We start from the raw sequence: 16204 nt of genomic DNA on the forward strand, positions 1-16204 counted from the left end.
TGAGATGTGCTATGAGCGGAAAACGAGAGAAATAAAGACTAACATATCTGCTTAATAATGTTTATATTGATTGTATGTTGAAATGATTATATTTTGGATATATGGGGCTAAATAAGAGATTAAATTTCACCTGTTGTTTTTGCTGGTGATGTGGCTACTAGAAAATGTAAAATTACATGTGTGGCTTACAGCAAGACCCCACTATTTACAGAGCACTGAAAGTCATTCTTCCCCTTAATTCCTTATCTAAACTCTACTCATTGACTATTTTGTGTTTCTGCACCTTTTCTTCCAAAATGAAGTTGCTAGAAGGCATGACTATGGAAACACTTTATCTCCTACTGTGATTTTTCAAGAGTGAGGAAGTTTAGTTGTCACCATGAAGGGTAGGGGTTCTGTTCTCATTTGGTAAACATAGACCAGATATGCTAAACATCCATAGAATATCTTACAAAAAGAAAATTGCAGTAAGTAGAGAAATAGATCAAAGAGTGGCTATTCTTGAACTCTCTACTTTCCAGGTCTTTTTGGCTAGAGAACTCTTTTTCTAACTTTGTTGCCTGGCTTTTGGCAGTTAACGTCCAAAGTAGTGCACTGAGCTGCCCCCCAAAAGGGGTAGTTTGTAAGGAAACCATATGCCCTGTGGGACCTCATGGGATGACATTTAGTACATAAGGATCTCTTGGAAGGGAGCTGCCTTTATGTCCTCTAAACCAGGTCATCTCTTATCAGTTAAATCCTGGTGCTGACTAGTACAGCTGTGTGAGCCTGGACAAATCACGTCTGAGCCTGTTTTTCTTCTCTGTACAATGAAAATGATGATAGAACTTTTCTTATAATGTTGTGAAAGATTATATTTTCTGAGATAATTTTGGTAAAGCAACTTAGCATAGAGCCTGATACATACTAAGTATGTTGTGTATGTTGGCCATGATTATTATTGGCTTCTTGGTAATGAGAGCCTCAGATACTAAGGGCAGTTTTTAGTGTATTATTTCTGATCTTGTGTAATCAGAAATACCACATTTTTAAGAATGTATTCTTTTCCAAAGAATTAAATGACTCTCAGAGGGGAATGGATAAACCCACAGAGGTTTTGGAAATGGAGCTGTTTCCTCTAAGTTTCATGACTTCTAATTAAGCCCCTTTATCTGTTTTATCCCTGACATTTGTACTCACTGTGTAGATCATGAGCTAATTTTGCGTGGACTCTCCCCTCCCATCATCTTTTAGAGCTCAGCAGTGCTGTGCATGCATTAGTTAAAAATCTCAAAACTATCCAAATGAATTGCATTTATTAGCAATTTAATGCTGAAACTCAAAGAGGGAGGAGAAAAAAAAATCAAAGATGAAGTAGCAAGAGAAGGACCCTTGGATACAGCCAGACAGGGGTTGTAATATCTGCTCTGCCAAACATGAGTTAAGTGATCTTGGTGTAGTCACCAAACCTCTGAGTCTCTTTCCCACATACAAAATGAGGTTGATGTATTTCACAAGGCTGTTATCATGACTCAAGGAAATAACCTAAATGACTAGGGTAGTGACAGTTCACCTCTCTCTCTTCATGTTGCTCTCAGTTTCATGATCTCCTCCTCCCCCCAACCCCATGATTTATAGAAGCCAAGTTACATTCTCTGATTTATTGCTGCTGTAACTTTGGAATACATTTAAGAACATGGAATTGGTGTCTTTTGTTAGATCCACATACAGAAGTCACAGAAATGTTTTCATCATTTTGAATTTTACTGTTCATTCTGGCAAAGTGAAAATTTATACCAAAACACTATTTTAAACCACCTATCCCCTGGGTTAGAAATTATAAGTTAGTGTAGCCCAGTGAAGTATAATTAAATGTTGCCATTCTCCCATTTATTTAACTTCCTTCCCTCCATATTTGAAGTAATTTTCACTTGGTGCCAACTCCAGTCATTCTCCAGATGCCTGTGATTTCTTCCAGATTTTCAACACATAGTGGCTAAAGATAATATAGAATTATTTTTTAAGTAATTTGTGATTAAATGTAAATTTAGTAATTTTATGTTGGGACATGTGATCTCCTTGACATTTTCTCTAAAACACAGAATTTAAGAACTATAAATGATTTTAGAACATCTAGTTAAACCTCTACCACTTCACTGTTATGACAGTGAGGCCCGGAGACATTAAATGTTTTGCCCAAAGTTACCAACATGTTGTTGGCAGAAAAATCTGGAACATATGGCCTCATCTATTGTCTGATTTTTTTCTACTAGCACAGTGCCTTTTCAATTGCTTTTTATATGATACAGTGACAATCATAAATAGGTAGGAGATTTAATCAATACTCTTTAAAAAAAAAAAAGTCAAAGAAAGCAATTGTATTGAAAACCCCTTTCTAGTTTTTCCAGTAGGTTACATTAAATGGCCCCAAAAAGTAATTTATGGGCTAAAATGAATGTCTTCAGAAGGCTAACATAAAAGATGACCAACAGGGGGAAACCTGAAACAGCCTTTTAGATAATTTGCTTAACTTCTAGCCCTTTTAAAAAAATTACTCAAGCTCCTATTAGAGCCAACAAAAAACATCTGTTGTTTTATTTATAGCCACAATTTCTAAGAAGCATATTCTATAGCAGATGAAAAAGTAGTTGACAGCTTATAATTCATAAAGTTACTGAGGCCTAATCTAATAGAACAAAATGTACAAACTCCCTCCTGTGGTTCAGGCCCTATCACTTCCCTTTCAGCTGAAGACAGAAATGGCGCAACAGAGAAGTGGAGCATAGGTTGTTACGGTTGTTAAGGAAGAGGCGACTCTGAGATGATAATGCAGAAAGGAATACCCCGCAGTGATAAATGATTGCTTTCACCTCTGGGCCGTCCACCAGCCTGAGTCACTGCTACTTTTTCATTAACAACATCGTACGGATTTTCATTATAGGAAGCCAACATTTTGCTGTGTTCAATCTACAGACTGTTAACATTGTATTTCCATCAGGAATCTAAAGTGTTAATTAAAATGAACGATTGAATAGTTCCCTCTCTGAGTGAAGCTTTTAGTTTACCCCTTTCACCAGTTAGTTCTAGTCTATATTGACATAACTTTCTCCCTGCTGACTTTTGAGCAATTATTAGAATTCACTCACTACTCAAATATCACCTCTCTGTATCTGTTGGCTTATTTCTGGGAATCTTTTTGAGAACATGACCAGGCTTCTTTCTATAATCGATATATATATATATATATATATATATATATATATATATATATATATATTTTCTATATTTTGGTTCTACTCTATCTACAGGGTCTTCTGTATATCAGTTTTGTATGTTTTTTTTTTTTTTTAAGTGCATTGGTTTGGCACAAGTAACTGTAGTACTATTTATTACCCTGAGCTTTTTTGAGAATGTAGTGATAGGGTCCAACATCTGCCCAGATTGACCCATCTCAAGTTATAATGCTAAAACCATAACCAGAAGAAGCTCATTAATTTCTTTAGCAGAGAGGTGAATAGCCTCTTGTTCATTTCACTGCTGATCACAGTCTGTTTTTGTCTGAGGTAGTGAAAGTATATTGCCTCATTTTATTCAACTCTGATTCCTTACACAATTAAGGATTGTGTTTACTTTTATCTCAAAATTGTTACTTTTTAATATATATAGTCTTGTATCAGTGATCTTTTCAAACTTTTAAAATGAAGTCTGAATAAATATTATCTTAAGCATTTCTTCCGCACCAGCTGATAGGGAATTTTCTGTACAATATTTCCAGGCCTCTTGCCTTTCTTGCCTTTATTTTTGTTCACAATTCCACATGCAGGTCATTGCTTTCCCTTTCTCTCCCTTTTTGATCATGGGTGCTTCAAATCCCTTCATATATTTGTTAAGCATATTTTACTAAGATTTCATTTTGGGGTGCTTGCAAATATATATTACAAAATATGTATTTTTAAAAAGTTATTTGCGGGGCCCTCTGTCCACCTGATGATTAACTAGAAGAGTCTTTTGTACCTTGCTAAAAGTGATAAGTTAGCCAGCTATATTTAGCTGTATAAAACCCATTACATCCTTGGGGAAGAATGTGCTTTGTTTAGCTTTATGAGAAAATATTTAATAAATGCTGTCTTGAAAATATTTAGCCTGGCTGAGTGGGCTGGCAAGGCTTCAATACTGATAAAGCAGAGGTGATGGTGAGAAGCTGGCCTTCTAGTCCAAGCTCAAGTTGAAAAAATGCACCTCTTGTCACTAAGGGTTCCAACTGTCACCAAGTGCTTGTCCATCAGTGTCATGTAAAGATTTTTTAACCTCACATATGGCGTCACGCAGCATGTCTGCCTTAAAAAGCAACCTAGATTCAGAGGGGTTACAATTGGCTTTGAAGTCCCATCTGTTCTTTAAAATCCTAGCTTTATTTCTTACTACTGGTATGACTTTAGGCAACTTGTTTAACTTTTCTTAATCTCAGTTTTCTCACCTGTAAAATGGGGACAATGATAATTCCTTCAAGCGTTGTACAGATTCAATGAGATAAAACGCTGAGCAGAGTTTCTTACACTAAGTGTTCACTACGTGGGAATTATCATCAGTAGTAGTAATTTGTCATCAGCCTAACATTTTCCGTCCCTCCCTAACTCCTCCCACCCCACAGGAAATACAAAGAGCAAAGTCCTCTTGAATGTGGTGAGGTGGGAAAGGCTCTGGCATGGGCATCAGGAGGCCTCGGTCCTCGGCTTGAACTTCCTGTGGGACCTTGGGCCAGTTGTGGCTTACATAATCCCTCCCCACTCATCAGTACACAATGCACAGGGCAGCAGAGCTCCCAGCTGCTAGTCTCTCTTTTGATACCTAATTCATTGTGGTATCAGACCGAATTTGATATGATAGCTAGACCCTCCAGTCCATAAGCATCAGCTGGGGTCTGGTGTAAGATCAGCCTGTAAAACTCAGGCATGTAGGCAACAAGTTATCAGTAAGAAGGTCAATCATTGGGATTCTGTCTCCCACAGTGGTCTGGATTTCCTCTTTGTGGCAGGTAGGGTCAGCCTCAATCCTTGCTACTCAGAGTGTGGTTGTGGTGGAAGGACTGACAGTGTGGGCATCACCTGGAGCCTGCTGGAAATGCAGAATCCCAGACCCCACCCCGACCTGAATCAGGATGTTAATATGTACATTAAATTTGGGAAACCACTGCCTCAAACCACTGCTCTTGGTAATATTCTGACACATAGAGGGTATTTACTAAACACTTACAGAATTTGTGTTTGGCATTGACATTTTCTAAACAGGGTTCCATTCCTTTCTTTGGGTGTAGTGTACTGATGTATTAGGTCAGGATTACCATAACAAAACACCACAGACTGGTGTTTATGTCTGTACCACCATAGACACTTAGAAATTATTTCTCACAGGGTGCCAGTGTGGTTGGGTTCTGGTGAGGGCTCTCTCCCTAGCCCCCAGGCTGCTGCCTTGTCACTGTGATCTCACATGGGAAGGGTGGGAAGAAAGGTCTCCGGTGCTGCTTCTCATAAAGGCACTAATCCCGTGGTGAGAGCACTTGCCCTCAGGACTTCCTCTAAACTCAGCTGCCTCCCAAAGGCCCTGTCTCCAAATACTATCACATTGAGGGTCAGGACATCAACATGAATCTGGGGGGAAGGGACACAATTCAGTCTGTAGCAGCTGACTTCGCATCTGACTTTAAAATGCGTCTTTAAAAAAAAAAGATGTGCTGGCGGATAAACATGTAAATAAAGCAAATATGATAAAATGTTAATTATAGAATCTAGGTGAAAGATAATGTGGGCGTTCACTAAACAATTCTTTCAACTTTTCAGGATGTTTAAAAATGTCAGAGAAAAAAACCCCTACTCTCTGTAGTTATTTGAAAGGAATCTGGTGCTGCTTTTTTCTCCTCATTTCCATCCAGGCTTTCTTAAGAGTGCTTATTCGGTCTGGCTGGACAAACTTGCCTTTTTGGCAGTTCCTTTCTCTCTTCCCACTCACTTTCTCCTTGGTCAGCCAGTGGCCTGTTTCTGCTCTGTCAGTGAGGTCCCAGCCTGTATCCAAAGCTTCTTTCTGGTCTCTAGTCTGCCAGTAGCATCTTTCTGTCCAGTTCCTCTCCATCCCCTGCCCTGTCCTAATATTAATCAAGGGATCTTTCAATTGCTTGTGACATCGCAGCTTCTCAAGTTACATTTTAAGACTCTGCTTTATTATTTTTAAGCATTTCTAACATGACATTTATAAGTTTGACTCCGAAATTTATCATCACATATAAGTAGGAGAGAAGTGTCTCTACAAGTTTGCCCTCAGCCAGAGATAGTGTGGTTCATCTGGAATGCCCCTGCCTTTCTCTGGTTATTAATAGGGGCTCCTATTGCTTTTCCATGTACAGTGTTAATTATCTGCATTTCAAAGTAGTTCATAACGAGAGAGAATATATTAACTTGTTATTTGGGGAAGAAGTACAAAAACTGCTATTATCAAGATCATTTAACTTGAACATAATCAGAAAGTATTAAGGTTATTCCCTTGTGGAGTTGACCATTAGATATCTGTGTGTTTCGTAACACCCTTATTGCAGATACCTTTTAAAGAAGGGAGGCTTGCGAGAAGTGTTGGGAAACTTACTATAAGCTTCTTTCCTTGACTGGCACTTGTATACTGTGGCACAGGGAAGACAAGCCCAAACTAAATACCTAGGCACTACTTAAGAACTTTGTGACATTGGCCAAATAGTTTCCTTGCCTTTAAATTGGGGATAATAGAGACTATATACCTTTGAACTGCTATGAAAAATAAATGAAAATATTTCTGTAAAATACTTACTGTGGGAATGTGGCTTCTAGTTGATGTTCAGTACTAATCATTCATTCAGCAAACAGCCTACCGCCCATTGCGTGGTATGGCCTATGACTTGTCTTTTTTCTTTTTGGGGGCTTCTGGGTCACACTTTGTATGAAATGTTTCTTAGCACACCGAAAGACCAACTTTCCTTATAAATCGTTGGCTTCAGAAATCCTGTGGACTCAAGTATAAATTATTTTTCTGGTGAAGAGAGGAGGAAGCCCCTTTCTTCCCCATTTATATCCTGCCTGGCATTTTAATTTGCTACACACTGTAAATTGTAATCTTAGAATCAAACTCCAATTTAGGTGATAAGGATCACAATTAATTAGGCTAGCCTGTCAAAGATTAAATGTAATCTTGCATTTCAGTTACCTCTTAACTCTGAGGCTTTAGCTAAGGCCATCAGAAACAAAGCTGTTAGGTCTGCTTATGTTTAATAAGATTTTTGCCTGCTGTTTGTTTTCTATGCCAGTCTGTTGTCTAGAAATAAAACGAATGGACAGAGGATCTCAAATCCCTTTCATTTGTTTTTAGCTGTGCAGCAGGAGAGATAAATGGGAGAAGATAAACTTAACGATATTAAAGACTAATTAGGGTATCTGAGGAGATTTGCAAACATCTAGTTTAAATCTGTTGGCAAGTCTTTTAATTCACTCCTGCTAGTTTTCTCTGAAAATAATATAGTTATGGCTGAAGATTTATTTCCACATCTACTCTTTGTACTCTCATTTTCAGTTGCCCATACTTTTTTTCTCCTTCCTCCAAAAAAAAAAAGAAAAAGTTCTTGTTTCCACCACGCTCAATATAATTTAGTACACAGTCGTTCCAACTTCATTTTTTCTTCACATTCAGTGTTCTGAATGTGAAGAAGTCTAGTGACTCAAATATATTAGTATTGTGGTCCTTTTGGGGAAAAGTGTGATAAATTGAAAATATTTTGGTTTTGACTTCCGAGGATTTTGAGTATTATGTATATATACAAAGGCAAAATGCAAGTGTTTACCAAATATGCTTCCAGCTTGCTTCCTTAGAAGAGTATTGAGAAGACTCTAAGTATGATCATTTCTGGTCTTAAAACCTGCAGTTGCAATTGGTGTATTTCCATAATCTAAACAATAATAAAGATTACATGACTAATTCTAACAATAATAACTACCTATTAGTTTGTGCTTTCTACATACTGGGCACGAGCCTTGTCATGTTTATATATATATATATATATATATTATTCATTTAATCCTTATTATTGCACATAAGTATTCCCATTTTACAGATGAATGAATGGGATTCAAGTTAATTAACTTGCCCAAGATTGCTGAATTCAGTAAGTGGCAAAGCAAGGATTAAAACCTAAGCTTCTTTGGCTTTAAAGCTCTGCTTCTAATCACTTTTTTACTACTGATTAAACAGATGTGTCCCAAAATTAAGGAACTCGTCGTTGGATTTTTTGCTTTGTTTTTGCTTAAAGAACACAGGCCATCATTTGTTGTAGTGTCGCCCATAAAGCTTAATACGTTTAAAGTTCAGGGTGTTAATCATTATAAGCATAAAGTATGAATATACTTAAAAGGTTTGTTTAAGAAAAGAATTGGGATTAGATTTGCCCACCAGAATATACATTTTTCACTTGAAGTCCTGAGAGAGATTCAGACAGAAATAGCTTTGACTCAGTAGCAGTTAGCAGACAGACTGACATCTTGATATAATATTGATCCACACTTTGCATATACACTTTCTTTTCTTTGTATTACATTTTTAGAGGTAAGTGGCAGTTTTTCACACATTTCCAAACTGCTTCCATCGGTAATGAAATATTTGGCTTGGGCAGCCTCTGGAGTCCCAGTGTTTCAGCTTAAACTTTCCACTCTGCCCTGCCAGGCACTAACTTGAAAATATCTTTTTTTATGGAGAATGCTTCCCGAAGGTGCAGCTGTGTGCTGGTTTCATTTTGCACTTCATAACGGTGTTGGCACCACTTAACGCAAAGAATGCCACTGTCTCCCACACACTGCTGGTGCCCAAGGACTGTTGAGGCCTGTCCATGTCAGTGGTTTGGGAAGGGCTGAAGTTTGGAGAGAAGGCTCTTTTTCTATTCCATGTGATTGGCTGTCACCAGGGCAAAGGGGGAAAACCAGAACTAGTGGAAAATGCAGCATCGGATGTGTCATCAAATATTCTTCCTACAACCTGGAACACCTAGTTCATTGGTGTTCTGGTCAACATTGAAGGCTGAATCCTCCTTTCTTTTGAAATAATGCATGTCTTGGATTCACTAGTTTTAAACATTTCTGCTGATATTTATCCTTTTCTTTCTAATCAATACTGATTTCTCAATGAAAAATGATTCAGCTAGTGAAAAACTGGGATTGGGTTGTAGTAAAGGAATCAACAAATTTGCCCTGATTCTGAAGAGTGGAGTTGGTTCTCCAGACTTATACACTGTGCTACAGCAAGCTTCACAACCAAAACCCATTACTTATTCAGGTATAAAAATCAAAAGCTGAACTGCAATGATAATTTGTATGTAAACTGTTGGAGGATGGTGCTCTGTTAATCTGTGTTTGTTCCATACCCCCCCATATAATTGATAATATTTGCATCTTTTTGTTTTTAGTCCTGTTATTTTTTGGTTCATCAAACTTCGTAACGTGGTGCTTTATCGTGGACTTTTCAAAGAACAACTTGCCAAATTTGGTAATTCCTAGCAATTGTCATTTCCTGTTGGAATTTCTTAAAATTGAATCTAATGGAAAAGTGATTCCTGACCTTGTGTATTTAGTAAAATTAAAGGCATAGTTGATTTTAGGATTGTCATAAAAATTAATATTTTGTTTTAAAATACTTTTTAGACTTTCAATGGTACTTGATCCTATTGTTGGAAGTAGATGATATAAACTTTAAAGCTTTTTGGATAGAACTTTCACATTCCCCAAGTCTAAATATTTTAAAGAGGAAACGGATTGACTCACAGACATTTTGTACTAAGGAATAGAAAATCTTTGAATTGCCATTTAAAAAAAAACAACCTTGTAAAATTTACCATTTTCAAACTCCAGTTGCAAAATCCTGACAAGCTATGATGATTCATACATTTGAGCGATAAAGCTTTTTTCAATATTAAAAATTCAGTGGGGAGTCACTCAATACATTACCAAAAGAGTACTTATTCTTCCTAGTACCTATGTGTATTTTTTTGTTTTTTTTCTTTTTAAAGCAGTCTGGTGTGCATTTTGAGAAAAGTTCCAGTGTTCTCACAGACACCTGACTTGGTGTAGCACAGTGCTTTTCAGAAACTTCGTCCAACACCTGAATGAGTAATGCATAAAACATACGATGTTTTGTAGCTCAGGATACTGCAGGTAAATTAACACTTTTTGCCAAAAAAAAAAAAAACATTGAAAAGACAAAGGAAAGCAAGCAGGTTTTGCTTTTTTAAAATTTTTTTTTCAAGCTTAATGAAGAAAGAGAGAGCTGGAAACCCTTCTGTATGAGCATTTGCCAGCCCAGCAATATAACAACTTTTGGATGCGTATTTCAATCACAATTAGATGAAATCTTTAATTATCATTTAATTTAACTTTCATATTTGCCTGCAGAAATGATTGTGTTGATAAGACTCTGGATTGAGGCAAACCTTTATTAAGTAATTCTTTTTTCAGAGCCAACATTAAAGTTTTTTTTAATTAAAAAAAATGCCTGTGTAATTTATGAGAAAAGGGGAAGAGGAATTGGCATGTTGGTTGCATGAGAGTTGCATGGATATGTATTTACTATGTGATCTTTAGCTTTTTGAGATCTGGGGTGTGCTAAGTCTTGTTAGTTTGAGAGTCCTAAGGAATGACACAATAATGGATCTTAATAACACTTTTCTACATCATTTCTCTACCTGTATATTTCCCTTCTATTATATATGCTGATAGGATATTTCATTGTGTTCAGTGTAGAAGGTGTTTGTGAGAGAGGATACTTTTGTGAGTTGATATTAAGGCAAAGGGAAGTGGCTTATAATTTATCAGAGGAAATGAAATGGTGTACCCTTTCATTTTATAATATTTCTTTTAAATTTTTTAATGCTTTTAAGTAGACTATGAAATCTTTAAGACATTTGTATTTTAAGTGCTTTTCAGATATATTTACATTTTAACATATAGAGATTTGAGAGATGTCATTGCTGAACTTTTTCATAGGATCACCCACACGAATTTTCTTATCAAAAGAGTATGTCCTAAAGCTTATTTCTAACCCCAAACAGATTACTAGCCCATTCCTGGATGTTCTGATTCTGAAGATTTAGGGTGGTACCTGGGAATCAGTATTTCTAGCACGTTCTCCAGGTGGTGCTTAGCTCTGGCAGGTGTGGGAGACACTGGAGAATGGTGAAGTTCCCACCCAGCCCTCTGCACAGTGACTGGAAAGTTAATGGCTGGTCGTTCATGCTTTTATGAAACCTAAGATGTGTTACAGTGATGTTGCAGTAGGACAAAGTCACTCAGGAAATCGAGTGGTAAACATTGCAGGGCTTTGAGTTCAAATATTGATTAGCTCTATGTTAAGATGCCTTGTCTTCAGGGATAGCTTTAGAGTGGGGTCTGTAACACAAAGCCGACTCGGGAATCTTTCATCTGCCATTGACAAAATTTGCCCTTGTGCAGGCAGATAAGACTATACTCTCTAATACCGTGGGCACTAGCCACATATGGTTGTTTCCATTTACATCAGTTAAAACAAAAAATTCAGTTCTTCAGTTGGAATGGCTGCATTTTACTCAATAGTCACCGTGGCTAGGCATTGCTTTATTGGAGAGCACAGCTGTAGAACATTTCCATCATCACAGAAAACTCTAATAGACAGTGCTGCTATAAGATTTTCCTTCATAATGTAACTCTTCTCTTTTTATCCTGGGTAGTTGCAATGCTAAATAGAATTAGGTGGAAAGATCATGTGTCTATCTATGTCCTGCACATTGCGTACTGCAGTCTGAGTGTTTTTGCAAAATGACTTAATCATACTTCATTCTCTGAGATCAAAATTTAGTAACACTACTTTGGTAGCATGAATGTGTTCTATGTTGACTTTTAGTACTTGAAATACAGGCTTAATTAAAAATTTGTTGGTCAGGTGCAGTGGCCCACACCTGTAATCCCAGCTTTTTGAGAGATTGAGGTGGGCGGATTGCTTGAGTCCAGGAGTTCGAGACCAGCCTGGGTAATATGACAAAACCCCATCTCTACTAAAAATATACAAAAAATTAGCTGGGAGTGGTGCTGTACACTGTAGTCGCAGTTACTCTGGAGGCTGGGGTGGGAGGATCACATGAGCCCATGAAGTTGAGGCTGCAGCGAGCCATGATCATGCCACTACACTCTAGCCTGGGTGACAGAGTGAGACTCTGTCTCAAAAAGAAAAAAAGGAAATTTGTTTACCATAGTATATGGCTTATAATAAAGAGCTCTACTGGTAAAATCTCACAGAAACAAAACTGCAAATATTTAGTCTTTCTCAGATTATATAAATTGTTCCTAGAAAAGACTGCAAGTGATGAGGCTAATAAACAGGTTGTACATATATTTTCATAATGACTTTAATTTACCTTTATTTTACAGTTTCACAAATTTAAGATGAATATATTTAGCTCCCTCTTCTGGCATAATTTGAGAATTTTTTTGCTTACAATGGTTTTATTTTTTTGGACTGAGAATAAGATTATCAATGTAATGTTGAAGAATGTTATTTATGAGTGTCATCCAGTTAGATTTTTTGGTATCATTACAAATGGTTAAAATGCATGGAAAAAGTTTATGAAAACACCACATTTTAAAAACTACTAACTGACCAAAAAATATATAAACAAAGGCTTTGACAAAGTTACACAGAAATTTAATTTGATATCAAGTGGGCAGTACTCATTCATATTGGCTTCTGGATCTGAGACTCAGCCCATACCTGGCATTTGTGAGGCTTGGGGCAAGAATGCAAAAAAGAGGCCCAAGTAACCCGTGCCTAAATATTTTGGTTACAAATCATGTCAACATGATTTATAACAAAAAAAATCAATAAAATCTGTCCAATAAAATTTTATTATCTGTTCAATAAAATCTGTCCCGTCCTTTCTGGACAGTTATTTCTTCCTAATAACCAGGAGGAGAGATCTGAATTCAGATTCTTGGGCTCCTGAGAGTTCTGCCCTAGAGTGTGGTATTATGCAGAGAGCTGGATCCTGGTTCATCCCTGGCTTCTCCCTGCACATCCAAACTCCCATCCATCCTGCCACTCCCCTCAACTTTGGGGCCCAGGGGTGTACCTAGACAGGGGGGTTTGCCCTGGGGAGGGTGGACCTGGGGGAAAGGCCGTAAGAGGCCATTTAGCAGGAAATTTTGGGGCATTACTCTGAACAGACTCTGGGTGAGAAGCAGTGGGCATATCACTTTGGCCTGGACAGTGCAAAAGCCCAGAGCGGGGGTTCTTCTTGCTCGGGCCTGAGTTTGCTAAGATCAGATGTAATTAAATTATTTTGTACGTCCTTCATTGTGGTCTAATGCATTCAACTATCCAAATTAAATACAATGGTAGGATTTTGTTGTTTGCAGCTTTGACTCTCCCGGACCTTGCAGAGCAGTTTGCCCCTCCTGACGTTGCCCCGCCTCTTCTTATCAAGCTCGTGGAAGCCATTGAAAAGAAAGGTAACCAGACTGCCAGAGGGCATCAGTTCACCCTTATTTCATGGCTGTTATTTGTCTCTTGTGCATTCATTAAGTAAATTTCCTACTATCAGCTATGTCCAGATACTCTGCTGGACACTCAAACTGTTTAGGGCTAAGTACTGGGGAAAATGTCTTGGTCTATAATTTCTAACTCTAGATTAACATGTAGTTTCCATATGGAAACTATTAAATTCTTCATAATTTAATAAATACGATTAACTTTCTTCTTAGAGGCCAGATGGTTTTGCCAAAATTATCTACATGCCAGATAAGATTAATAGTAGGAGTTGACTTCCAAGAATATTTGGTACGCATCTAGAACAGATACTGGATGGAAACTGGAATGTCTCTGGCAGCAGGCTCACAGGTTCTCCAGAGAGCTGCGTTTTGCATACATAGTCTGTGGTCTGTTTTGTGTCCTAGGTCTGGAATGTTCAACTCTATACAGAACACAGAGCTCCAGCAACCTGGCAGAATTACGACAGCTTCTTGATTGTGGTAAGTGTCACAGAGCTAGAAATACAAATGGGAAAGACAGGTCTTGGCTTTTTGTTTCAGGTAATGCACACACACAAAAAATTGAATTTAATCTATGCAATGTTCTAAATTTAAAGGGAACTCAAATCATGTACAGCTCCCCCTGCCCTGTTATGGTAACAGTGCAAACCTTTGACATTTTTCTCCTGAGTTGGGCTGCAAGTGTGTGCATGCCTCCCTTCAGGCATGTTGGCCATCATCATAGCCATCAGGCCCTGGGTCCTGCAGAGGAGAGAAACCACCTCTTGATGTTTCTCTCTCTCCGTATATCTACCATCTTTCCTTGACCCTGAATTTGGCTACATCTATTTCATGTGAAGCAGTGAAAAAATATTTTTAGCCAGGCGCGGTGGCTCAAGCCTGTAATCCCAGCACTTTGGGAGGCCGAGACGGGCGGATCACGAGGTCAGGAGATCGAGACCATCCTGGCTAACACGGTGAAACCCCATCTCTACTAAAAATGCAAAAAAATTAGCCGGGCGTGGTGGCAAGTGCTTGTAGTCCCAGCTACTTGGGAGGCTGAGGCAGGAGAATGGCGTGAACCCGGGAAATGGAGCTTGCAGTGAGCCGAGATCGCGCCACTGCACTCCAGCCTGGGCGACTGAGCGAGACTCCGTCCCAAAAATATATATATATATATATATATATTTTTTTTTTTAAGCCTATGTCACTTAAGAAATGTCTCTTCTGACATCCTTTTTCTTTTATTACCTTTCCCTTCCATTTTCCTTTTCCCTTTCCCTTTCTTTCTGGCTTGCCTTCTTTCTTGCTTTTTCTTGTGTTGAGTACATTAAGTAACATCATGATATTGTTATGTTCAGTGGTGTGCTGATAAACCAACTCTCTAGGAAGAAAAAGGCCCTGGTTTGTAGCGTCTGCCAATTTTTGTGGCATGAATATTCCCACCGGGGCTTATTTCAAGCTAACCAACATGTCACTGGATGTGGAACTGGGAAGAATTGAGGACAGTTTGGTTAAATGACACTTAATTAATTTAGCCAAGAGGACGTTAGTACCCCACACACCCACTTCCTCCTTTGGCATAGAGAAAAAACTACAAATCAATTTACTTGCTAGCATTCCAGCAAGTCATCTTCTTATATTGACTTCTAAAATCTCTCAAGATCCTTCATTCCCTCATAACACTTAACAAAAATTATATACTGCCTCACATCATTTTAACTGAACTTAGGTGTTTAAACCGAAAAGAGTGAAACCCAGTTTTGCACTCCTTCAGAGGTATAATTGTACAAAGAATGCCCACATGATAGTAAATGAGAATTTGAAGCGTGAGGCAGTTTCAAAATGAGGCAGCTTCTGAGACTTTCTAGAAAAGAGGTCTTTTTGGAGAAAAGGAGGAGACTAGACCTTTATCAGTATCAGTAAATTCTTACACTTGAAATGTTCTGACCAAATGTTTTAAAAGTTAAAAAAATGTTTAACTTCATTTTTCCTTTGTACATGGAAATCAGTTGCATGCGAACAGGGCATATCCTCTTTGCTGCTCTGCCTCCTGCACCTCCCACAGAGCAGATCATTAGAAGTTAACATGCAGAACACTCAAGGTGAAAAGGCTTGTTTTTTGGTATTTCTGACAGCTTTATCAGGGCATTAAGGAAATGCTGAATTTTGTCCTTAGCCAATTGAAATAAAGACACATGTTTGGGTCAGAAAATTGGTCAAATTATGAACATGTTTAGTCACAGGAAAAGTTTAGACATCAGAGCCTGATGAAGTGGAAGTTATTTGAGAAATAGTGGTTAGGTTTGTAATGTGATCAACACAAAATGATGCAGTTTAGTTGTTAAAAAAAAGAAAAAAACTCTTCACACCACTCGCAAGATAGAGTCAACAACCAAGACTCACGTCAGCAGTACATTTTGACCGACAGCTTTCCTTCCCCAGTGAGATCAAAACACATAGAAAAGTGGTTTCATTTGGAGTCTGTGCTAAAAAAGTGAATTCTGTGCCCCCCCCACCAAATATAAATAAATGTTGTCCAAACTTGGGAGTAGATCTGCCAGGTCTGTTTCCAACTCAAAGATTTTTCAATACATAAAAATATTGTATAATACCCTGGAGGAAGCTCCAAAATAGTCACTTACACCTAAAAAAAAAATTATGGCTTTTAACTA

The 16204-nt window shown here is 37.9% G+C and overlaps 1 protein-coding gene across 3 annotated transcripts in view; it reads left to right on the forward strand.

Annotated features, from left to right (window-relative positions):
- The window catches only part of PIK3R1 (phosphoinositide-3-kinase regulatory subunit 1), an 83984-nt gene that overhangs the window by 42283 nt on the left and 25497 nt on the right, over positions 1–16204 (forward strand). For 2 of the 3 annotated variants that reach the window (XM_010380204.2, XM_030927000.1), the window contains 2 exons: positions 13419–13511; positions 13956–14030. In XM_010380204.2, the coding sequence (XP_010378506.1) occupies positions 13419–13511; positions 13956–14030 (168 nt within the window). Of the gene's footprint in view, positions 1–13401; positions 13512–13955; positions 14031–16204 lie in introns of all 3 variants that reach the window. The other variant, XM_030926999.1, reaches the window with a different exon arrangement.

This window comes from Rhinopithecus roxellana, chromosome 3 (genome assembly GCF_007565055.1).
Source record: "Rhinopithecus roxellana isolate Shanxi Qingling chromosome 3, ASM756505v1, whole genome shotgun sequence".
Lineage (NCBI taxonomy): Eukaryota > Metazoa > Chordata > Mammalia > Primates > Cercopithecidae > Rhinopithecus > Rhinopithecus roxellana.